This window comes from Larus michahellis, chromosome 13 (genome assembly GCF_964199755.1).
Source record: "Larus michahellis chromosome 13, bLarMic1.1, whole genome shotgun sequence".
NCBI classification, from domain to species: domain Eukaryota; kingdom Metazoa; phylum Chordata; class Aves; order Charadriiformes; family Laridae; genus Larus; species Larus michahellis.
In genome coordinates this window covers 4,368,803-4,394,483 of record NC_133908.1, presented here as the reverse complement: position 1 = coordinate 4,394,483, position 25,681 = coordinate 4,368,803, and the positions used below count along the sequence as shown (strand labels likewise).

The 25,681-nt window shown below is 40.5% G+C and overlaps 1 protein-coding gene across 2 annotated transcripts; it reads right to left on the bottom strand.

The window, feature by feature from the left end:
* Positions 1 to 25,150, bottom strand: SUDS3 (SDS3 homolog, SIN3A corepressor complex component). 2 transcript variants are annotated; one of them, XM_074606227.1, is made up of 13 exons: positions 24,681 to 25,150; positions 22,777 to 22,846; positions 21,658 to 21,713; positions 21,205 to 21,276; positions 18,892 to 18,911; positions 18,162 to 18,318; positions 14,795 to 14,890; positions 12,769 to 12,830; positions 11,841 to 11,862; positions 11,171 to 11,276; positions 6,988 to 7,072; positions 3,673 to 3,773; positions 1 to 2,226 (listed from the first exon to the last, which is right to left on the bottom strand). In XM_074606227.1, exons 1-12 carry the CDS (start codon positions 24,844 to 24,846, stop codon positions 3,675 to 3,677), a joined length of 1,011 nt encoding a protein of 336 aa, XP_074462328.1. In that variant the 5' UTR covers positions 24,847 to 25,150; the 3' UTR covers positions 1 to 2,226; positions 3,673 to 3,674. The 2 variants fall into 2 exon arrangements, with proteins under 2 accessions (XP_074462328.1, XP_074462327.1); XM_074606226.1 differs by lacking the exon at positions 1 to 2,226 and having other exon boundaries at positions 2,984 to 3,773; positions 24,681 to 25,145.
* Positions 25,151 to 25,681: the final 531 nt, after the last annotated feature.

The following is a 25,681-nucleotide window of genomic DNA, read 5'->3' as shown; positions in this document are numbered from 1 at the left end:
TAAAAAAGACAATTTATTTTATTAGATTAATCCTAGGAAAAAGCCTCTTTTGAAACCTTTCAGCGAGTCTGATGTCAAAAAGCCACCGGAGGTTGGTGCGCTGGCCCGGCTCCCTGTCCCTTTGAACATCTAATGGCTGAGGGGGGAAATCATCTTTATTTTGTACTTGATCAACATCACAGTCCATTTCTCAGGGCAACGAAAACCTGCTTAATGCGAGTCAAGAACCAACTATAATTTAACCCTCAGTAGAAGTCTATTTTTGGCAGAAGGTCCACTTTTCTTTAGAGTTACTATAACCAGGAGTTAAAACCATTTCTTAAATTTACTTTAAGTGCTGTCCATAATGAGGATTAAATCTTTTCATAACTGTAGCAAAGCCATTTCTGTTCACTGAAGGTTCGAATCCTTCAAAAGACCGATGTTAGACAGGCAAACAGCAGACAGAGAAGCCAATTTTCTCTTAGAATTTAAGCAAGACCTTGTCCATCTCCTTGAGTAACTTGTCTCTGTTTTTCCAACCAGTGGCAGGAAATCTTCATTTCTACAGCTGATGTCTATGCTCTCGATCCCCACATGCCTCATCCTCGCAACAACACATTTCGAGCATCCTTCTAGGATTAAAAAAAATGCACTGCTTTCCTGAGCGCACAATAAGGCACTGCATTTTTCTCATTTCCAGCCTTGTAAACGGCACAGGCCATTACAGAACAGCCTGCTTGAAAAAACAGGATTCAATATTCACGTGCTTTGTTAGAGGAGACAGATCTACTTTTTATGGTGATCAACTAAGACAAGAAAGATTTTCATTTTATTAAAAGAAGGAAGTACAGATGAAGTCGTCTTAAAGCAAAATACCTTCAGTGTAGCAGTTAAATTGGAGCAAAGAGGGCCCCGAGCCCACACGCAGGACTGTCACAAGCAGAAATTATAGTTCGAAGGTTGATCCAGGTGCACTGGGGACACTGGCAACGGGCAAGGACCTCAGAGAAGGGAGTTGTACAAACCTCATACATCCTTCCTGGAGATCCAAGACTGGCGTGAAAGAGTGGAGTAAGAGTTTGGGATCAAGTTTCGACAAGTTCCCCACTGAAGCGCTGCCTCTAGTCAGAACCAGTTTACATACCCATCTCCCCAGTCCATCCCACAGTACACTTGCATTTCTTCCTTCCCGCCCTGGCTGCTCACCGTCCGCATTCTTTCTTAGATTCTTTTCTCCCACTATAACTTCCAGTCCAAAGCTACACTCCTCGATCACCTGGTACGACACAAGGTGACTCCTGATGACAACAGTAACTTTCTCAGCACAGCTGGGTGTCCACAGGGTGGGCGGGGGGAAGAGGGAGACGGCGCAAGATTCCCACAGGTATTTAATTCCAGAAGACTATTCAAATTCCAATGAGAGTGAGAGCTAGAAACGTGTGTTCTGTCCCATCCCATCACACTCCCCCCCCAGCCTTGCAATATCAGGCCACAGCTGATGGAAAGACAGGCTTTTGGCTGCAAGAGCAGCTATTCTTTCCCTCCTGTGCCAAGGAACAGGGATGGTAAGCAGATGTTGTTGATTCAGATTAAGATGCAGTGTTAAAGCTATGTAATTAAGCTCACACAATGTGCACCTATACCATGCCCGGCTCCAAGAGAGCTGCTGCACTTCCACACTTCTACCAATACCTTTAAAATTTCCCCCAAACAGATAACAGCAGCAGAGAGATCACCTGCTGTTAGCAGGTTGGCAAGGTATCTCCCCAAAATTGAACCAAAGTTCCCAGCTACTTCCACAAACGTGTATATTGGTAAAGTGATATAAGCAGGAAATGAATCCTGCTATTTACTTAGCACCTTTGATTATAAAAATGAACTATGATGTTTGTTTTAAGGCTCAGTGACAAATCCTGTTTGGTACATCATCACCTTATTAAAAACCTGTCACATGTGCAGAGAATGCTAAGTTATATTAAGTATGCTGTTAACTTGACAAAACACAGCCTGCTGCTTTCCACCTGGCTAACGCTGCAGCGACGACGGCACTTTTCCAAGGGGCAGGAAACAGCAACCCTCTCCTTTCCTCGCCAGAGCTCCAGATCTCTCCAGTTGAGACACTAAACACAGTAAAAACAGGTAAGTTGTCCCAGCCACAAAGGCAACACATCACAAACTCAGCCATAACACTCCACTCCAGATCCACGTCCGTACATCAGTTCCTGGGATGTGACTGCCACCCAACTGCAGTAAGGAGAAGAAATGGAAACAGTCATTTAAAATACTCCATTTATCCAGATATGAAAGAAAGGCTCGACTGATGCTCAACAGGAAGGGAGTTCAAAAGCAAAAACAAAAGATGCCTCAAAGTGACAGATATTGATAAAGGCAGAAATCACAACTTTTTGTCCAATAATCAAAAGGAGCACAAAGTTCTTTTGCACAGAAGGTTGTGAACAGAACTGTGTAGTTCATGCCAGTGCAGTCACACATGGTACTGGTGGTTTCAGCCATCAGCAAAAGACTGGGAATAACAAAGGAATGCCAGAGTCAGATCTTTAAACATGTTGGAAGTGAGAACATTAATATCATCACTTGAGCATTATCACTTGTACTATTGGAGGACGAGTGTAGAAACCCAGCGTTATCTCCAGTAATTAAAATACCCTTCAAAGGGAAACCTTTGCATGGCATTTTAGGGAATGAAGGTTTCAGCTATACACTAAGAGCATGCCAACGCCGCTTTCCACTCTGTACCAGGCTTCTTTGGAAGATACAACAGAGCCAGTACCTTCTGTCAGCAGGATTCCAGCATGACCTGTTGCTCTAAGCATCAGTGAAGAAAGTGAAATTTAGCTTTCATCTCTCTACACATATGAGTGGTTTTACTCATACGTATCATTCACGTAGTCTTGCTATCTGCAAAGTCCAGTTAATTAATGCTTTGGTTTATACTCATCTGCCTATTTCAGGAAACGGACTTCAGCAAATAGACATACTCTTTGCTTGTTCATTGAAGGGTCTTTTAATGTGAAGAGAAACGGAAGCTTCTGATTAACCACGCATGACTGCTTAACTACATTAAAATCAACTGGATTTTCAGCAGTTTCTAAGCTGTTCACACTTTCCAAAAAAAAGCCTCAGCGCCCAAGTCTTTCAACAGTTCATCCAATAAAGCTGATGTCATATACCAGGTATTACAGACGCATCTCTCGTCTGCAGCTGAAAGCTGGCAAGATTAATCTCCTTTTGCCCAACATCCCGAGCCTTGCAGGAGAACGAAACCAAAAAGAACAAATAACCTCAGGCCTTTACAAGCAAAGCTTCTTCCATTGGTCTGATTCAAAACAGAAAGGTTATGTTGTTTTCAACATACGACTCCCATCTATGCACCATGAAACAATGATGAAAAAAAATATGATGCAAAGTCTTCTTAAATAGTCACCCAAAATATAAAGGAAGCATACAGAAGCTCGATGCAAAAATCCAGAAATAGTCCAGGGCAGTGCTTGGGTACCACTAAAGATTTAAGGACTACTGGGGATCGTGTGGCCAGCCACAGACTGTCTCATAAGAGGTCACGACAGTGTTCTCTGCTGCTGAGTGAACAGACTGCCATTCCCCGTTAGAGGTTTGTCTATCCATTAAAAAAAAAAAAAAAAAGAAAAAAAAGACCAAGGAAGAGCATACAGTCACGCAGCTGATCGTCGACGAATGACAAAAACACCTCGCTGCAGCTGTCCCAGATAGATCCTCATCTTTGTGCTGTCACTGGTTTTCCGCACCCAGATCTGCATTAAGAAATAATAAAAAAAAAAAAAGGCAGTGAGATATATTGGGGAGCAAAAGGGAAAACCTACAGTAAGCAATATGCAGACAAGTAAGTCCAGGGATTCTTATTGCCAAATCTGAACATCTCTGTTATTCAGGGTGCACAGACGATTTACCTTAATCCCTTCTCCCTCCCCACACTAGGCATTTGCAACCTGAATAGAAAAATGAAATAAGGTTTCTAACTTTGCCACCTGAACTTGCTGCTCAAAACACTCATCAAGAAAAATTACCCTTTCCAAGCACCATCAGGAAAGCAAGCTTCCGTCTGCCACAGCTCGCAACAGAACTCTGGCATTAAGCTTTACCTAATCAAGAATAAGTCTCTCTAGATCCACAGATCATAAAATTATCTATCCTGGGATTTGCCCAGACAAGTAACGATTAGTCAGATGAAAAGCTTATTCTGATTTTGTTCAGTGAAGCATTTCTCAAAATGTATTAAATAAATTGTATCTGAAGATAAAAGGGCGTTTTTTAAAAACACCTGCATGGAAGAATTCACATAACTTGCCGATATTCAATATGTTTCAAAGGACAAATTGCTGCCGTGGAGGCAGCCGCTCAGGATTTTTAAAAAATAAAAATCACTTTCAAGTAGTTTAGACCCAAATACCTGTACTTTAAAAATCAAGTCTGAGCAAAACTCCTCCACAATTTATATTCTAATGCATTTACACATATTTAAATAAATGCATGGAAAATAAGAGTTATCCCGCTCTTAGTACTAGAGTATTTTAGGACACAAGGCCAATATTGCCTAACACAAAGGACTAAAAAGTTAGTGTTGGCATGCGATTTATCCAAAACTTTTTTTTTTTATTTTAGATATCATATTAGCTCAGGCCTGGCACAGTAGATAGAGTTAACTTTATTATTTTAATTATAAATTGACTTTACTAGCAGAAGCCCTCAATATAGAAGAAATTTAATATTTGCCTGCATTTGATCAGTTATTTCCCTAGAGAAATCAGAATCCACCTTTGCCGATAATCATCTCTCTACTGCAACATTTCCAAGAATTTGGTATGTTTCACTAAGCAGAAGAATTCTTAAGTCTACAAGCTCTGAGCAACCATCCAGAACAACAGACAAAACACGTACGCCTTTACATTCTACCACAGTATGATGGAACGGTGTATTAGTTTTGCTAAAGTTAACCGCTTTGTTAAGTTCTACTCAGAGAAAATTTAAAACCCAGTTTTAAGTGACCACACCAGTGAAATTACTTATTAACGCTAAAATGTGCCACACAGTTCAGAAAAATAAACACATCAAGACATCTACTGAACCTAAAACTGATGTTTCAAACTTGCAATGTATTTTGCAACCAGAGGATAACATCTATTAGTTCTAAAGAACTGAAGGAGATGGTAAATATAAACAACCAAATCCACCTCTGAATTTCTTTTATTCCTAGATTGTAAAAGAAAAATAAGCTTCCTCCTTTTTTCAACTTCCAACAAATTGAGATTGCTGAATAAACTCATGGGAATAAAAACCAAACAACCCACGAGAAAACCCCTTCCTGCACACACCGAAAAGTTTACTGTTGTCAAAAGGCAAATGACTGAATTGGTTCCACACGCTTGGCCAATGATTTCCACCAATGCAGCATTTGATTCACAGTTTCCAAGAAAATGACATCAGAAGTAATAGAAATGTATTCTGTTTAGATCTAAACACATCAAGTTTTAAAGAATTTGAGGCTGGGGAGATATTTTTGGTTTGTTTTTTAAAGGGGATCATCACAGCTCAGACTCCGTATTACAGAGGCCCATAGCCAATTACAGAATTCAAATCCAGTTTAAGAAAACTGATTTAGACCTTCATATGAAGAAAGATGCCGGGGGTACGCTGTTAACGACTTACATTTTCGGTACACGTATTTTCGGTAGAATTCCTTTGAATAACATGACTTCCTTTAGAAAAGCTATCAACTTTTGATTCCAGTCTACAACTAGAGACCTCAAACCTCAGTCTGCCTTCTAGCTTCTAAATTCAAGCAGGAACCAGTAAGATCATAGTTTGCCAACCAAACTTTTAAATGTGTGATGAAATCCAAGATGTGCATGTTGTACTCCTGAGAGAGCATCTTATCATTTCAGTATTCTGTTAAGTATTTATCTCCCTTGGCTTTAGATTGTTGCAATGAACCATCACAACTGCCGTGCCTCCTTCCCCGGCCTCCCTCAAAAAAACCCACACAAAGCCAAAACAAAACCTATTGTCTCACTTTAAAGTGGAATTCATGTAATAAGAATTAATGGATTGCATTTCCTTCAGGTTTCAGGTTAAGATGCTCCCAAGAGATTGAGTTTTAATGGTGTAAGTTAACAGTAATAACTCTAATCAAATTAGCAGTAGTATATTTTTAATGCAACCATTAGCGTGCTACTACTACTTTATCTAAATAACCAACCGTTGAGCGTAACAACTGTTACTGCGAAGAGAACAGTTGTGATACAAAGCATATCCCATATGCAACTCATTTTGTTGACAATAAAATATTTTCCCTTAACTGCCAAAACAAGTTAAAGTTGCTTCACTGGCTGATGGAAGAGAAATGCATCCGTGTCTATAATTTCTTTCCTTGAAGTGTCTGAAACCTGCAAGGAAAAAATAAACCGCTCCTTTTGCCCCACTGATGGGGGCCGTTCAAGTACTAAGCTGTTTTGCAGCAAGATTCACATCAATCTTAGGCACACGCGTCTCTTCACCTGCTTCTCTAAGCCTTGCTCATTAGCCACAAGGAAACTGTCTCAGACAAGTGGCTCACCTGCCCCATCTCCCCAGTCAGTGGAATTATTATTTTATTTTTTTAATTTTGCATTAATAACAACTGTATGTTATGTTCTTGAAATAATGGGAATGGAACTTATGAATGCAGTGCTGGCGAGACGCAATGTCAGCTCTCCCCATTTTCCCCGCCTGCCAAAGTACTACCTGCAAAATGTAGGTTCGTTCTTTAGAAACGCAGCGAGTCTCTGCCCATCTCAAGAAGAGAACTCTCAACTCAGTTTTATCTTGGATTCAGCTTCTTTAGACACCAGACAACTACATCTTTTCTGAAAATAATATTGATTTTCTCTTATTCTTTACTAGACAGCCGTCTACCTGCCTACAGTGACTCTCAGCTTTCCCCACTCCCAGGAAAAACACTGCAGCTACTACCTCGTTGGCGCCCACAGAACTGATCACACAGCTGATCTTAGTGTTCTCTTTAGACTCCAGGTAAATTGCCTGGCTCTTGTGGTACCTGAAAAAAAAAGAAAAATAAAAAGGAAACACATGAAACCATTAGCTATCCAGAGACTGAGAAAAGAAACAGCAGTAAGACTGATAAAGCTCGGATTCTACAATAATTTGGATTCGAGTAAATACCAAGTTTGTGTCTTTCCACACCACTTTCCCCATCTTCACCAACACAGTGGTGGTCTGATTCTACACACGCACTTTGCATTTAAATGACACTTCAGAATGCATGAAAATCAATTCACATTCAATTCTGTACACAGATTACTGAAAACAGGTTTCACATCTGAAAGAGGGAGGGTCAGAGCATGAAGCCACAAAAGAGGAAAACGCCAACTCACAATAAGCCCATGTTTCCAGAATTAATCAAACTAACCTTTCCCATTTCAGACACAGGATGGATTTTAGACGGCAACTCCATGTTATGCCTGATAAAATGGGACTGAGAAAAATCCCAGCTACTCAAAAGTTATTCACATTTCCCAATACAAAATTACTAGCGCACCACCACCACAAAAAAAAGTGAACTGTTCTCAGTCAGTGCAGTCTATGTATTGTTTAAACAGAGACCTCAAATTTCTAATACTGTCTTATTTTGTGAAAATACCCAAAATGGAAGGTGATGAGTAACTGACTCTCTTAAGAAGCTGGATATAGCTGCCATAAGGAGGCTGTGTCTAAGCATATCCATTTTTTCCCCTTTTAGGTCATATTTTAGTCATGCTAAATATTTTTCTTAGTGCATTTTGTATAAAACAAAGTAAAAAAATCCGTAATTCTGAATTGCTTGACTTCATGGTTTCACCTTCTTTGCAGACCATGTTTCTGGTAAGTGCTGCAAAGTGTGCTAGACAAAACTCCCCAGTTTGTTTATTCTGCCTCAGAGAGTTCCATAGGCAGAAATAATTATACCGAAACAGATTATTTGTAAGTAAATAGTCTTAATCAAGAGAACATCTAAATGCCTTACAGTTCTAAAAGCATACCTCTGTTTCCACCTTTACCCTAATCATGATGCGCTTCATATTTAACAGGGCAATCCAAGCTGCAGGATCACCGCACACATTCCCCCACTAACTACTCAGTATGCAACTCCCTGCAGTCTGATTGGCTGACAGCCACTTGTCAAAACGCGTGGATTTGCATAATCTTTACAGTTATTTCTACAACTACCATACTGTAAATATGGAAGCCTTCCAATAGTTTATTCCATAATCTCTTCCTACGGGCTCACGTACTTAGCATTTTCACGCTGCTTGCCAGCGACACGAACGACAGTGACAGGTTTCATTCCGAACATATTAATTACCAAGGGGCTGGGCGAGGGAATAAAAACCCCCTCAAATTCCACAGCCTTTAGACACTTGTGCCCAACCATTATTCTTTCTCCTTCATTTTAACAGAAAGGATGTCAGGGGGTTTCAGCGCAGTGTAATAGCGGCCGTGATGAGCCAAAATTCTCAGTTTGCTGAGCCTAGGTGACCATTAATTGATATAAAGGAAGAGTGTAAACTACTACAAACCAGACCTCGCTAAGATAAGGAATAAAAACCACAGTCCGGCAGTATCCTACCATGCCATGACTGCCTAAGCAAGGAGAACTGATGATCTTGATACAAGCAGTGCACAAGCCTCTGAGTGCAGAAGATAGCACTGCAAACGACGGCTCTCACGTGATACCCGTGCCTGCCCAGATAATGAAGTCATTTTTCCACTCAAAGCTATTTCTTCCAATTTTTGATCAACAGTGAATTCCAAAGCTCATGACACAGACAAAGCTGGCTCCAGCCCTGGATTTCACACCACAAGTTACTGTCCATCGTTAAATCTATGTTAACCGTGCAGAGAAAAGGCAAGGTAATAAGTTAGTTCATCACTTTTCCCTTGCAGAGTTGTCTCAACTGTCTCATGCTCCATGGACACCGAGAGACAGCTCCGCTGAAGGCACAGTAGCCAGGTACATCTCAGTTCCCTGTTCACATCTCAGCCTTTTGCCGCGTTTATATACCCACAGGGGAACAGAGGAGTAGAACTGAGGAAAATACTTCAGATGAAAAACGCAATGGAATTTCAAGTTGGCTTTCAAGAGGAGAAAAGTGCCAAACAACTCCTGCTTTTGCAGGAGGTAAAATACACAATACTGACAAGTGAGGCAAACAAAAATAATTCCACTTTCTACTACAAAATATTTTGCTGAAAGGTCAAGATTTTCAACTGCACCTCCATCAGAAGACTGAAAGAAATCGCTCTGCATTATTGTATGCAGACAAAGGTAAAAGCAGAAAGATGGCTGTTTTACAGTGAATTGGATTTTAGGATCTGACAGGGGGGCATGGAGCAAATTGAGGATAAAACACTGAAGACTAATTCCACATCCATCTGAAACTTCCTACACAAAGTCTCCACTTTGGAGAGATGTTTGTGAAATGTCTCTGGAAGACCTTAGGGAGTCCATTACTAGCCCTAAACATTCACTATTTTGAGATAATGGTCCTTCACGGCTGCTGTCAGGAACCAGAGAAAGTAGTCACTCCTGAGCTGTCAGTTTTATTATTTCTGGTGCACACCAGCAGCTCCAGCCTTAATACACCTTAGAAAAAAAAAATTACCCTCCCACTATCAAAAGTTATTTCATCATTTTAAAATACCAGCTACTTTGCACAAGTATTATTACTATCAATCAAAAAAAAAATCTAAGCAGAATTATTACAGCCAAAAAAAAAAAAATGTAAAATACTTCTCTTAAAACAGCATAAGAACAAGGAGGACAGGAAAGGCAACAGCTGGAATTCCCGACAGTGAGACCCCCATGACAATTGAATTCAGCAAGATCAAAACATCTGTGTTTTATGTCCCAACTAGATACCTTTCAGTATGTGCTTTTGAGAAATTCATCTGGGCTCAGTGAAGCTCTCCCCATTTTAAATTTCGTGGGAGCTTTACTGACAGATTACTCCAGAATCCATCTTTCCTTTTCTCATGCTTAAGAATTCTGAAGAACAGTTTACTCATCCACATATATCCTAGAGGACAGTCACTTTACACGAAAAAAAAATTATGAAAAAAAAGGAATGTCATGAATTTCTGAACTAACATGTAGCCTGTTCGGTTCATGTCTTCTTTACGCTTCACAGAAGTTGAAGCTCCAGGCAGCAGCTTTTATCGGAGCTGTATACACTGAACCCTCGATGAAACCTCACTGTCAGAAGACTAGCAGAAAGAAAAACTGACCAACTGCACAAGACAACTGTTGCGTAGAAAACAAGCTATCATTTTCCATGATAAAATTATAACCTCGTCGCCTGTTACTTTGAGCCACCAGAACACCAAAGTAGGTTACAAATAAGCATACAACTTGCAAATCGCTTTCTGCTCAAGGAGTACTAGATTGCCGCCCTTGATTAACCAGTTTTGCATGTCTCACAGATTAAGTTCAAAACCTACTAACATTTCTCTGCAGAATGTAATATTTTCGTTGCGTTTTGTGAGGCTTGCACAGCTATATGCTCATAAAATTTAACAGAGCTAAATCAAATCAGCAATTCTGAAGTTGCTTCTCCCATGTGGGTTTGATCTTTAAAGGTTATTTGGATTTGTTATTAGAAACATTTTTCATTCTGTTCATCTGCTGCACAACATTTCTTCTGCCACCTTGTGGAACGATGAGCTAGTGTTCTACAAAACCGAACACCAGGACCGTGAGTACTGCTGACACCTCTGTCCCGGCAATCGCAGAGTACCTGTAACTCAGCCGACCAGCTTCACAGCTACATCACGCTGCGTCTGCTGGTGGCTCTTTTAATGTCAGGTTTGACAAAAATGTTTCCCAAGTGTCACTGTGTGCACCACTGACTCCATGGAAAACATTTAAGTCTCCTTCTATTCAAGCCAGTAGTTACTCTGGGAAGTCTACGAGGTCGAAGCACTCCATTATCACTTCTGATTTACCAGTGTCACAATGATTAGCCCTCGAAGGGGCTAACCTCTGCCCAAAGATGTTTTGTCCTCAAATTCTTTCATCAAAGCAGTTTCTCTCCACAGTCTTTGTCTCTTCACTACACAAGGCTCACATTGCTTGAAACAGAAATTTACCAGGACTTACCATCTCTTATCATAATAGAGTTTTCCATCTTCTATTCGGGCTTCAAACCGCTGTGCTGGAGACTCTGCTGGTGTTGCTGGGAGGTGCTCGGGAGAGGACGGAGAGGCTGAGAACAGGAGAGAGACTGTGTTTAAAGACTAGCTTGCGTTCACCACGCAATAGCATAACTGACTGCAGAATTGCGATCAATAATGTCATCTTAAACTGAAATAATACGCACAGAAAGCTACAATCTCAAATTTCCATCAGAAAAATAACTTTAGTCCCACTCTGCCTTGAAATAAAGTGTACAGATACATCTAGAGAACCAAAAGCATAAAACCTTAAGTTCTCAATCCTTCCATCTACTTGACAAGCAGGCAAGCTGCCCAGACGCATCCGAATACAACGGTAACACCTCTTTACACAATTAGATTGTCCCATGCCCAAATGTTTCAGCCATCCATGCACCTCCCTTCCCACCCCTGACAAACTTCAGAACAGCTGAAGAGACTCCATGCACAGCACCCATTCGCCACAGTAGCTACACAAAGAACAGCAATTACACCGTCAAAACAATTATACAGTCAAATTACACAGTCAGCAATTATACAGTCAAAAAGCCTACAAGATAATTCTCTGTTCAAAACAGCATGACTGTGAGCAAGTTCTAATGCAACTGTTAACTCACCTGGTCTCTTGGGTGATTTAAGCTACATGGAAAGAAAGCAAAGAAGTGTTAGAGATCTGGCATGAGCCATCGAAGTTCGCAGTAATTATTTCAGATAGTCTTACTTTCATACTCCAAATGATCCTTTCTTAAAATGTACCGTCAAGTAGCATAACACGTAACCAGAACAGCATGCCATGAACAGCCAAAGGTGTAGATAATCAGTATCGTGATACAAAAGGTCTGCAAACTGAACTCCTTCAGAGCATTCAGGTAATCCACTAAAACAAGTCAAAACCAAACCCATCCAACACATTATATTCCTTGAACACGATCCAACATTTCTCCGGGTACACAAAATACAGGAGATAAATCATTAGAGACACCTCGACAGCTGGCACAAAAAGCACGCTCCACTACCATCCGCAAAAGCCTTAATGAGCAGCCTCTATTATAACAAATTAGATAAGCCTTAAAGCATTTAGCAGGAAAGCAATAGGTTAATAAAACCTAGAAAAAACTATAAACATACACACTGTACCCCATGCAGTTTGCTGAAGCATTGCAACAGTGGGGAGGGGGAAAAAACCCCACCTAAAAACACCCCCCCACGCTAAGGCCTAAACCAGAGGCAGAAAGACGTGTTAACATCTGCTCAGCCGTGCGGGGGAAGAAAGAAACTCCTTAAGATAGCTCATCACTTGGTTCAGACAAAAGGTTACATTTTTAGATGACAGTCATTTTAATTAGGTTAATTAAACCTATTAAAATAAAAGGGAAGAGATACCATCTTGCTAAATCTTTTATTGTGTTACTTCAGAAAGCCTACTGGGATGAAGTAGTCCCACATCTCAAAAAGGAACATAAACCAGAGAGCTCTGTTCTCTTCAGGGAAAGCACTAGCTTTCGCTTTAAAACAAAGAAATACAAATCAAGCAATAATCCCTACCTTATTCAGTGTTCTCAGGTCCTCCATTATTTGCTCATCGGTCAACAAATAATTTAGCTGAGGTATCCAGAATTAAGGTTCCCATAAGCTCTCGACAAGCAAAGCTAAAAGTTACAGGTCAATGACATTCCACTTGACTAAATGTAAGCCAAAACGTTTCTGTAAAGTTGTGTAAGATTTTAATGAGTGTCACACTTGAGCTTTTTTTTTTGGTCATCTGCCTTAATACAAGCCCATCTCCACAGAGCCTCATATTTAGCAGCAAATAGAGTGCAAAATCATTTTAACTTATTCAGACATAACCATCAATGAAAAACCTCTAGTGCACTGACATTTACTTCATGGAGGCATCAAGCATTAGCGTTTCCAGCAGTTTTCATCTTGCATTTCTGTAGAGTACAATCTGGGAGCTGAAACACAACAGACTCACTTCAGATTTTGTACAATGAAGCTGAATCCCACCCAAACCTCGGAAAAGAAATGAATCATTTTGCAACTCAGTAAGCAGGAATAGAGAGATAGGGAGAAGAGGGGAAAACCCACAAACAAAACACCTCCAAAAAAGAACCAGAAAATAAAGCCAGAGGCACAAAACACATCCTTGTGGGGATGAGGATGAATAAGAGCCTACCATTCACCTGAATACAAACCCAAAAATCTCAGAACACAGAAATTAGCGTATTAAAACCTTACTACAGCTCCGCTGCCATTTTGTGGAGTTTCACAATCGCATCTTCCTATGTCCCTTTCCTACTGCTCCTCTGTCACTTCCACACAGAAAAGCTCCAAGTACACAGAAGGAAAACGATACCCAGACAAAGCAGTGGACCCACCCTCTCTCCAGCTTTAATCTATAGGGCTTCTTCAAAACAGTCGTCAAATCAGAAGTATTAAGCTCAAGTTAACAATTGCTAGGCTACATTTTAAGGATTTTGGTTCTGATGGACTTTAATCGTCCCCCAAGCGAGAAAAGGTGGATAAAGTTTCATACCGTGGCTGCCGTATCACGCTCAATTACTAGGTCATGTTCACTATGAAACTCATTTATTTTGGATGAGATAAGGGCACTAATAAATAGATTTATTTTTTTTCCTGAAAGAGCAAACAGGATCTCCAACCACAAAGAGGTTAATTAAAACTGGAGATGCTCGTGACCATCCCACACGAACTCTAGAAGGTCAAGGTTTGATATTGCCTTCAGAAAAGTGTGAGTCACTCAGAAGTCATAAGGTAAATTTTTTAATCTGATTTAGGCCATACGAGCTTGGAATCTAATGAGGCTCTGCGAAGCAAGTATCACTGCCTTCCTCTCCAGGTGAATTTAATATACAAATAGAGAAAGTGCCTATCATCAGAGGAGCCAAAAATGTATTTCCAGAAGCCAAGGAACATTTTAATTACAAGAAACATGCAACAAGGCAGAAGAGAAGGATTATATACACGTTTTTCTCTCCTGTGATATATAAAACCAGGATGGATTTTCATCTTTTTTTTTTTTTTATTCAAAGAACAAACCTAGCACTCCTCTCTCTTGCTATGCATCTCTCTGGATTAGAGATCTGAAGCCTTTATCAGAAATGGAAAAACTAGTTTGATATGACAAATACGATCTTTCTGGCAAATGTTTTGTCATATCTTGAAATGAGAAAAGCTTTGGCTCATGTAAAAAGCCATTTACTATCTATGGAATCAATTACCTCAGCATTTATATACAGTGTTCTTTTAAAGTTTTTCCTTTGTGGAAAAGATTGCCTGAAGAATTCAAACTATTCTCACTGACAAAAAAAAAAGTTATCTCACGACACTGTAAAGTTAAAGTTAGGATACTGAGGGATCTCCAGAGACTGGTTGTGTTACGTTAGTTTATCACACATTACACAACAAATTGTGCTTCAGTATTTCCTAGATTCAAATCTGATCCTAGCACCTCATTTCATTTTCCTTCCTATATAAAAAAACCCCATAGCTGCAGGTGGCATACTGGCTTCAAATACAATAGCCCTCCAATGACTCTGTAAAAGGATATCAGGGGCAGGTTTCCTCCTCTTGTCTGGGATAGGAACTGGATCGTTTGGTCGCCGCCTCAGTTTCCTTGTCATAATGGGCTTCACTTCCATTGAATCTGTAGAATAAATGAAGTTGGAGAGCTGATAAGACCAGAGGGAAAGGAGTAAGAAGCATCAGCTTTCTACACAGGGAAAATAATCTTTCCTCTTTCATACAGAAAATTGGATTTTTTTTGTGATAGCTTCCAGCATCCAAGCTGGAACTGCTGACAGTGAATTCAAGTTCTCTTTCATACTAGGTCACTATTCAGAAACAGCACTGTGATGCCATGGTTACAACTTTTGTGGGCTGGAAGTGGCACAGTTGGTTTGGGGGCAATTTTACAGCTCCTTCACATACCGATAACAAGCACAATAATGCTGCAAGGATTCAGGGCAAGCTTCTTTAGTGCTAATGCTACCTGCTTTTGAACAGGTCATTCAAAAGGCAAAGTTCATGGAGTTCTTCGGTAACAAAACACAGATATTTAATAGCGTAAAAAACATCAGCTACAAATCAATTGCTCTCTGTTTCTTTTCTTTAAGCCAGAAAAATAGCTTTGTCAAAGGAATACAGATAATTACTCCATTCAAGATTGATACAAGTCCGCTGGAGCAATTTTAAACACAAATACTATTTAAATTCAGATTATCTCAAAATGTTTCAAATTATGATTAATGAAATGAATCTAATTAATAACACGCAGAGCCACAGCTGACAGGAAATAAATTGCAGCATATGCACTGGGGAAAAAGAAAAAACTGCTTAAAATTGAAATACAAGTCTCATCACCAAGTAATTATCCGAAATTACAGTTTGTCCAAATGTCTACAGGTAGTCTTAACTGAACTACTTAAACTCTTACAAATCACTCCATTTATGAAGATATCTTGAACTGACAGGCAAAAGAATACATCTTAAATGCTAAACGCATCATCTCACCTCACTTTCCATGTGCTGAGAATTATTTACTCATCTTTAAGTGCACCTGAATCACATCCCAGGTAGCACTTAAGTCTGCAAAGCCTCTTTGGCTCCCTCTAGACACCAAAACCTTGAGCAGCTACACATGTTCAGACCACACCAAATTACCTTTCTCCTTATCTCAAGGGTGAACAAGGATGACCATGCTGCACATCAAGGGAATAAATGTTATGATAAAAGCTTAAAAAAAAAAATTAAAGTGCCACTCACCGAGTGCATGCCAAAGGAAACCTTATCTCTAGGATTCAAAGCTGAATTTGAAAACCACTGAACATTAGTAGCCCTGCAGACACTAAAAACGTAACTTACTATGTTGAGTACAAGCAATTCTTCTCATTTGCTAAGACTGATTTACAAGAGTCTCAGAGGACGGGTTTTGAAGCACTTACTCAAGGCAATAGGCAGCCAAGTCAAGAAGGCTTTTTCTCCTTTTTAAAAATTAGCTTCAAATGAGTTGTCACAGAGCTGTTATCTATATTGCTTAAAATGTGAATAAGGCAGAGAGATCGATTTTCTTCTCTATCTTAGCATCCTGTATCTTAAAATTGTGACAAGTCAGCACAAAGGTTTCAGAAGAAAAGAGGGTTTGAGAGTCTTACGTTGACTGTTAAACATCTGAAGAACTCTGACGTTCTCAAGAGAGTCATGAAACCTTATAAAGGAAGTTTTGAAGAGCTGCTAAAGCACGAACAGATATAACCTCAAACGTAGTCTTGCATAAGGCTTAATAATTAAGAACCAGATTAGACAATGCTTCAGAACAGGAGGCAACTATTGCAACCTCATGAAACTGCCAACGCTCCCACCACTCACAGATGAGCAGATTCATCATGTTGACTTGCACCCCTGTGTATGCTGAACTTCCATAGGTTTTATAAACCATCAAGTCAACATATTCCAGCATTCTTATTTCTTAGCCTCCAGCAGGTGTTCACAACAAAATCCTTTACTTTAAAGAAATCACATTGCGTTTCTGCCAGTCTGGAAGGCAGGAGATAAGGGAGGGCTGACACCCACAGAATGGATGTCTTCTCCACAGTTACTTACATGCCTTTTCCTAGAGTTGTATTTGATGAAATAGGTCATTTCTTCAGGACACACAACAATGGGGGGGCACATTTCCCTGAAGAGGATTAATCTAGACCCCAAATCAGACTACTAAATACTTCTTTTCACCCCTCCTCAGCCTCTGAAAATCCAAATCCTGATGCTAACAGACATCCCGCTGCTAGAGAAATTGTATTCCTTCAGACTCCTAAAACACTGGTATGCAGATTTCCGAAGGTAAGATCTAGTTGGATCCTGATCCAAGAATGAAAACCTGATTGCAAGATTAGTACCATATCCCAACTTAGTAGCCAACAGACACAGGCATAAGACAACAATAGGAAAGTTAAGGCTAAGGCACAGTTTGTAAGATTGAACTAGATTTCATAATTAAAAAAAAAAAAAAGACTGGGGAAACAGCACAGCTCAAGGTGTTTTCCAGACCACGTTAGCCCTAACAATTTATACAAGCCAAGAACACTCTTCAATATGTCCAAACAGGTTTAAATTCTTGCTCCTGAATGCTAATTAAATTGTTAGTTTACATACTTCTATAGATACTATGCAAGAAAGATATGAAAGGTCTAACTCACAGACAGGCGTCAGCAACACAACCAACACTGTCAACGAAGTGAGGGAGTTGCTCTTAAAAAACAGAATCAAATCAGACTTCTGGTTCAGTATCACAGCAACACAATTTGTGAAGGAGGCTAATTACCCCTCTACTTGGCTCAGCTGTGTCAATTACTGCAAAGAGCACTGCCAAGGCACCAAGGGTACCTACTGGTCTCAGGAAAGAAATCCACCCATTTAACATCCATTTTCCAGAGTCTGGATACAAACGTAGCTCACAAATCTGTTTTTCTGGCTTTAAGAAGCACATTTCAACCTTTACTGTTTGCCTTTCTTCAACTTCTTGAACGCCTATTACTGGATTAAAAAAAAAAAAAGGACAGAGTTTACAACCCGGCACTGCTCGTTAGATCAATATTGAGCCATCTCTCAATAGTTTTATTGCCAGATCACAGGAACTAAAGCAGCCCCTTTCCCTGCATATAAGAAAACCTATCCATTCCGCTGCTTCACTGGCACTATTTTGATTCACCTGTTAGTAACTCAGGTCACTGAATTCTATTACGAACATCCTTCTCCATTAAAAGACCATCAATTTGTGTTCTACAACTGTTGGCATGTGGAAAGCTTTAAAAGCCTTCACACTAGCTGTCTGTACACACCAGCATTGCTACCTTTATATCTTTTTTCTAAGCAGTAGCAGAGCAGATAAGACAAATGATAGATGCCTATCTTGTTTTTACCTCCTGTTAATTCCATTGTCAGCTTTTCATTCTCAATCATCTTCTTTTTCTCTTCCAATTCCGCAATCAAATTTTCCTTAAGCTCAATTTTCTTATCTTCAAACTCCTTCGCTGCTGCCTTCTTTTCCTTGACATAATTTTTTTCCACCTGATCTGTCTAATGCAAACCAAAAGAACAAAAAGGTTAACTAAGGAACCAATGGCTCACATTAATGATATCACAACAGCTTCTTTCAACTGCTGTATTGATTAGCTTTTCAGTTGAAAACTGTAGCCACTTCTAAAGATTATCAATATTCATAATCAACAGAAAAACATCTAAAAATGACTAAGTAAGCAGTACTATTTGGCAAAAGAATTAATTATTTTTAAAAAACATTTTAACATTGCATAACATATGAAGCCTCTAGCAAAGAGCTCTTCAGATTTATGAATAGCACTATCATTTACCTTAAACAAGCTTTTTAAACAAGCCAAATGCACAGCCAGCATACAGCAGAACCAGAGTAAATATTTCTTTTAATTCTATTTTAATGGCAAAGTCCAGAAGTTACCTGAAGTAATACCAGCAGTAGGCTGTGCTACATCTCAAGTGTAATAACGCTAGCTAGAGAAAGAAAATTTCTTCAAGCCTTCTGGGAGAACAAGCACAAGTACTAGTTGATCAAACAGGAGGTTTATACCTCTTCCATCTCGTTAATGTATATTTTGATAAATTAAGAGTACTTACTTCCAGCTGGAGGAACAGTTCTGAAAGACAAGAAAGACTTAATTTATTATCTTCAAAGATGCACACAAGTACTTTCCTAACATTTCAAGTCATTGAATATTGCAGCCAGGAGAGGCAGTGAACTGAACAGTCTATGTACTCATCCAACCTCTTCTCTCACTTTGCAGTTTTGTGCTGTTTTCAGTGAAAATGAAAAAATGATGAAAAACTATGAAAAAATTCCACAAAAATGCATTGTTAATTGAAGTCTTCTATAGATTGCCAAGCAGATTTGCAAAGCTCACACAGCAGTATCTCATACTACTCGATTCAGCTAGTGTTCCCAGCAGTACTAAGCACGTAGTCCATCTTTCTTCCATTTTAATTACAACCAATTAGTATCAGATACCAACTTCCCAGATAGGAGCTCGAAACATGTAGCTGAATGTATGGCCGGCAAAAATTCACAGCTAAAGCCAACTTCATGGATTTCAGCAATGACTGGTACCGAAATAATTCTGCAGCTGTTAGAAGATTCATCTACTTAACTCACATGTGTCTGATTTCAGGCTGTTTATGCCCGAGAGAACAAGCAAGGAAATTGTTATGTTTCACTGACGGTTAAGTTCTAACACATGGCAATGGTTAGTTCAAGTCAGACCTATGGATTTCTGGGTGTGAAATAGTTCTGCTACTGATGTTTTCCAACTCCTAACAACTTGAAATGAAGCAGGATGGGATCCTTCTTGTGTTTCCTGGAGGACACAATGCCCAAACCAAAGCTTTTACTCAGGGTAGTGGCATAACAGCAAACTAATGCAACCAATCAGTCCTCAAGTCACCATATTCCACCAGCGTATTAAGCTTTGGCAATATCTGAAATAGTAAAAGCTTTTGTAAAGATCACAGGCTTCAACTATATTTTGGAGAATACTGTAGTAGCAACACTGTAGTACTGTGCCCTTTTTTTTTTTAAATAATTTTAAAAAACAACAAAATAGAAACCAAAGATGATAATGGCCCAATAAAAAAAAATAAATCAATCAAACCTTTTGCTTGCAAAGAGCTCTACCAATTAATTGAGCATGGAAGCAGTGTTCCAGAGGTAATCAAATACAAGCAAACCTCAACTATTGCTTTAGTATTTCTGAATTATCAAAAATACAAACCCAAAGCCTCAACATGGGAAGACCATTCTTCCTGTATTACTAGGCAGTTGGATTTTTTAATCATAAAGTTGAAAGTTATCACCATCTGCCCTCTTGTGGAAGAAATATGTTGCTGCAACACTGGTCTGTGCCAGCCAGAAATACGAGTTCGCAGTTAGGCTTAATTTTATCAAAGCAACCCTATATTACTAGAATGCAGCTCTAACGTACATGAAATTCACCTCAGACGACAGATTCCTCTTAACAAGAAGTAGTTCAATTTACTTAAATTCCTCAAACAAATCCTTTACGCTTCCAAGCACTTTTAGAAAGACACAATTTATACTATTCAAAGGTTGGAGTATTTTAGCCACTGCCTGTCATATTTCCCAGAGTAACAGCCCAGGCATTACAGGACTCATCCAACTTTTCTAAAGGAAGAACAGTTACATCTCCTATTTCCACATAATAGCTTCTATAAAAGACCCTGCTTCGGTATCCAAAATAAGAACCTACTGGAGAGAGAACAAACAAGAAAGACGGAGGGCAAGCAAACGGATCTGATTTCCAAGCCATTTCTCTGCAGTAACACAATAAAGGTTCCCTGGACGGGCCGAGAGCTGGGCATTTTAAAAATTAACTTGGGCCTTTGCTCCTGAAACAGAGTGCCAGAACACAAAGTACCAGCAGCCCATTCCGTGTCACAGCTGTACAGAATAACAGCTTCAGCAGCAAACCCTCTGTACTCTTTTTTCCAGGGCATAAACCAGATCTTTGGGAAAGCGTGTAGTCCTAACTTTCCATTTCTGCAAACTGAAAGAAACAACGCACCTGAAGGTTTCAGACAAGTTGCACAAAGAACAAGCCAAAGTGGGGGACTGTAGGTTAGGCACGGTGGCAGATAAAAATTAAACCATTTTTTCCACTTGCGCTGTTCCACACCAATGAAGACTAAAACTGTTTAATAAACAGTCAGCAAACAATGCTGATTAAAGAGGAGGGGAATCAAGATAGATCTCATCATGCTTCGTGCACGTTCAAAAAAGCCTACACTATACCCTTGGAAGCAGAAGAACCCTTTGTTCCAGAAGTTCCTTTTCTTTAAAGGACAGAATTACCATTATTTTTCTTCACGTGCCTAAAAGGACGTTAAAGTTATACGTAGTGTCTTAGAAATTCAGTTTACCTGCATTTCGTATCCTTTCTTTGTACTGCTGGTCCAACTTTTTCATTCTTTTCTGGTATTCCTGAAGAGTACCTAAGTTGGAAAAAATAAAATTCCAGTGGGGATCCACAATTTATTTCAAGTATTACATTTTCTCAAGAAGCCATATACCACTTGAAACACAAATACTAATATCTGAAATCAAAAAACTATAGTTCTAGTTTGCTTATTTTGATAAGCATGTTCCTCGTTTTTTTCAGAAAGCCAACTACTCCTTTTAAGGAATGCTTTAGTACACAAAGGCTTAACTAAAAGTGTTTAGAGGGATGGAAAGCAGACATTTTTCACTCAGCAGCATGACTGAGAGCCAGCATTCAGTGAAGGATGCTGTTTACATCTTTCAAGACCCTCATCCATGTTTGAAAAGTGCTGAAAATTGTTTTGAAGAAAAAAGCTACCCCCTTCAAAGCTTACCTTCCTGCAATTGCTGTAACTGCCTCTTCAGAGATGCCAGTTTGTCCTGATACATCCTGCAAAGACAGAGAACTCAAAACTTCACTTTGAAAAAACAAACTTACATTGTTTATTTCACCATCTGTTTAGGTTACAATGTGTTTATACAGGATTAAAAGCTTTTCAGAAGAACTTCAGGAAACAAACAATAACTAAAAGAATATTATTCAAATGCAAGTCTGTTTAAAAACCCTGCCACCCCATTGGTTTTACAATGCACCCAAACCAATTCTTTTCTAAGCAGTTCAGGCTAAAATAGGACTTTGGTGGTTTTTTTGTTAATGTTGAAATTTGAAATAACATTTAGATCTACAGATGCCAGAAACTTTACAACAGCATCGTTCTGCCACTTTGTCAAGTCTTAATCTTTGTGCATTAGTTCCATACTTATAAAACAGAAGGTATTTCCTGACATAGATCTTGGCATTATAAAAAAAAAAACCCAAAGTCCACTCCTGATGCTGCTGCAAACTTCGAATCATAGAATGGTTAGAGTTGGAAGGGACCTTAAAGATCATCAACTTGCATTTCCCTTCTCACATATCTGTGGTTTAACACGAGCGAAGTCTTCCTGTATTAAAACACGTCTCTGCCAGTAAGTAGAGCACAAAATACTGCAAATACACCTAAACATCAAGGGAAACTATTTCAAGTCTCCAAAAAGCCTGTCTTCTTGGACAGGACTAGCATTCTGTTGTTTAAGGGATTTTAATAGGCATCTTGCTTGGCTTAAAGTAGATCCTTTATTTTATTTAAAGGATCTGTCTGCAGCAGGATTCATTTACAGCAAAACTCAGCTGCTCCCAGAAACTGGTACCTATCTCTTTGTCCAAAACAGTAGCAGCACTTAGTTTCTTGAATACAGAACACAGAAAGCAACTGAGTAGAGAAACAATACAAGTATATGGACTCTTTTGCTAATACATTGGGATAGGCACTTAAAAACTCCAATCTTGGCCCAAAACATTGCAAAGTTTAATGAAAAAAAAAAAACAAAAAACACCCCAAAAAACAAATCAACAACGCAAACCCCAAATAAACAGAACACTACCTTACTTTTGATTAGAATGAGTTACTTACTGTTCTTTCATTTCTACAAAGTCCTCTTCCTCATGTTTTGCCAGGTCAGTTTCACTGGCATCCTCAGTGTCTAAATGAGGTAAAGAAAAATTTGTTAAAACTAAACAAGTATTTAAAAACACCAAAGTAGTAAACTATTTAAAAACAAAGAAACAAATAAACAAAAACCCCAGATCTCAGGCAATCTAGCCTCAAATACACAACCAGATAGGCCTCTGGAGGGATGAGTTCAGTTGTTTAATGAACCACCTCATCTCTTTCCTGCAACTGCAAGTAAATCTACGTAAATCCTCTGGTAGTTTTACAGTGAAGTTTATATCAAAGCCTAAACAACTTCAGCTACTCTGGTGATTTCTTCCCAGTTTAAGACAACAGGCTCTACATTAACACTCACAAAGGTGAGACAGAAACAGTCTAAAAACCATTTCACAGACTTCTTCCTATAGTTTCACCCATGACATAATATACAGTATGGAAGACAAAAGCTGAAACAACTGTAACTTGTTCTGCATCTTGACCTGAAATGCTCCAAAATGAAAATACTATGACTAGATGCTGTCAGGGTTGACCACAAAGGTCTTGCTAAAGATAACAAAGTTATTTGCTGTGATCTGAACTTGACTTCTCCCTGCACATCACACAGAAGAACTTCAACACCTATACGTAACAAAGACCAGCAGTACCATAAAGATAGCCCAAATTTTATGAATAGATAATACAAACTATAAACAAATTAAACCCATATGGGACTGCTAGTTTTCTCCGATGCCTTTTCAGGCTTTTATTTGTAAGACATGGGTAGCTAAGAATTAATTACATTTCCTCCCCAAGGAGAGGTCTGTGCCTCCAGGCCAGAGCTGTGGTAGGCAGGGTACAGCTGTAAAGCCTAAACTACAGCTGTACTCCCTACAGGTGGACAGCGGGCACCAGTCCCTTAAATCTTCAGATTTTTCTTTAACTATGAACAAATGCTTTAAGCTCACACGTATTAAGATAAAATTCAACAAACCAAATATAAAACAAGAGATGTCTAGGTCACCATAAAGGACTTCCATACTCATGTGCAGCCACGGAGAGCCCCCCATGACCAGTATGCTGCCATCCTTTGTGAGGATCTACAGATTGAGCTCCAGCACCTCATTCATCAATGTACCAGACAGGATGGGGCACTCTGGCTACCAGAGCAACAGATACTATGGAAGGGTCATTCTTCATCTCCCTTATTTGTTATTTTTATGGACCCTACACCCCAGAATACTCTGGGTTCTAATTCCATTTCCTCTTCTCCACTGCTTTCCTGGTCCTTCTACAAACCCCCTCTTTCCTCGGACATCCTCTTGCACATCCTAACTTCTGTCCACGTTTTCTTCTACTTTAACTGCCTCCTTCCCCCCTGCCCCTTCACACCACAGAAATATAACCAAACTTCATACACAGAAATATAACCAAGCTTCATACACCAGATTTCTCCCCTACTTTTACCCTTTTGCCCCATGCACCCAAACCCACCCCCTCAGTGCTCTCCCCCTCTCTCACTGCCTCTTCTTCCCCTGGGAAACCACTTCAATCCCACCTCTCCATCAGCTTCACTTTTCTACTCTTCCATAGGGAACCCCAGCATTTTAACAGGCACTTTTCTTCGTGTTTTCTTGCTGCTCCAGACCACTTCACCAGACCCAACCCAGGCCTTCCTTCCCCAGACACTCTCCTCCACCTCCTCAGCGCTCCATTCCGGAGAATTCCCCTTCTTCAACCCGCCCCCGCGGTGAGAGCCCGCCGTCACCCCCCGTAAGCCCCAGGCACCCCCGCTTCTCCCCCCTGCCCCACTCCCCACCCTCCCATAGCACTCAACTCCCCTCGACCCCTCTCCACCCTGCTGCGGCCCAGCCCACCCCGTTACCGACCCTCATCGGAGTCGCGGGCCCGAGCGCTCCGCTCGCCGTCCTCCTCCTCGGCGCTCTCCAGCTCCTCCTCCTCATAGTACTCGGGGCCGGGGGGCATGGTGGTGGCGGTGGCCCCGGGCGGAGTGGGGGCCGGCGGGGTGGCAGACACCAGCCCGGCCGCGCTCATAGCGACGGGACGCAGCCGCCGCGGGCCCGCGCCTCCGCCCGGCAACGGCGACGGGACCCGCGCCGACACTTCCGCTTCCGGAGCGCCTCCGCCCGGCGAACGCGGCGGGCAGCCAAAGGGGGTCCTTAGTAGAGAGCCACCGGTTCGAGTCCCGGCCTCGGCAGCTGCGGGCTTCTCCGGCAGGGTTTACTCTTCAGGCTTTACTCTTCGAGGAGTGTAGGGGAAAAGGGGCTTCGTCTGGACCCCCCCAGACCTGTGTCCTCGCTTTTTGACACCAAGGTGATCCCATCTGCCACGAGACACCTGCATGGCAGGACATACAGTAGTGTCACTGCTCACCAGGCAAGGAGCAGGACCTCACAATGGCGGGAACAGACCTCTTGTGACACTTACACTACTCTTTCCAATGATTTATTTTATTTTTTAAATACAGAAATTACTTCCTTGTTCCTCCATGCTCTCAAAGCACCACCAAGGTACTGGGATCTCGCAGTCACCCAGGTGAAGCAGTTGCTTCGTGCCAGCAAACAGCAGCTTTCCTAGAAGAGCCCAAAGCCATAACAAATGTCTCCCATCTGCCAGGTACAGGTGACCCTCCTGACTAGGCACTGTGATAAAATTAAGGACCGAGATACAGATCCTGCAGCAAAATTCACATGCAGGAACCATTAAATACAAGATCCTACCCCCTATGAAAATGCCTCCCATTGATATTTCAGGCTAAATAGCTCAGCCATTTTCTGCAACTCTAAGTCACCTGGGAAGAACTAATTAGTCTAATTGCCTCCAGCAGAGCCATGCTAAATGCTTACCCTAACAGTTGTGAGATGCATTC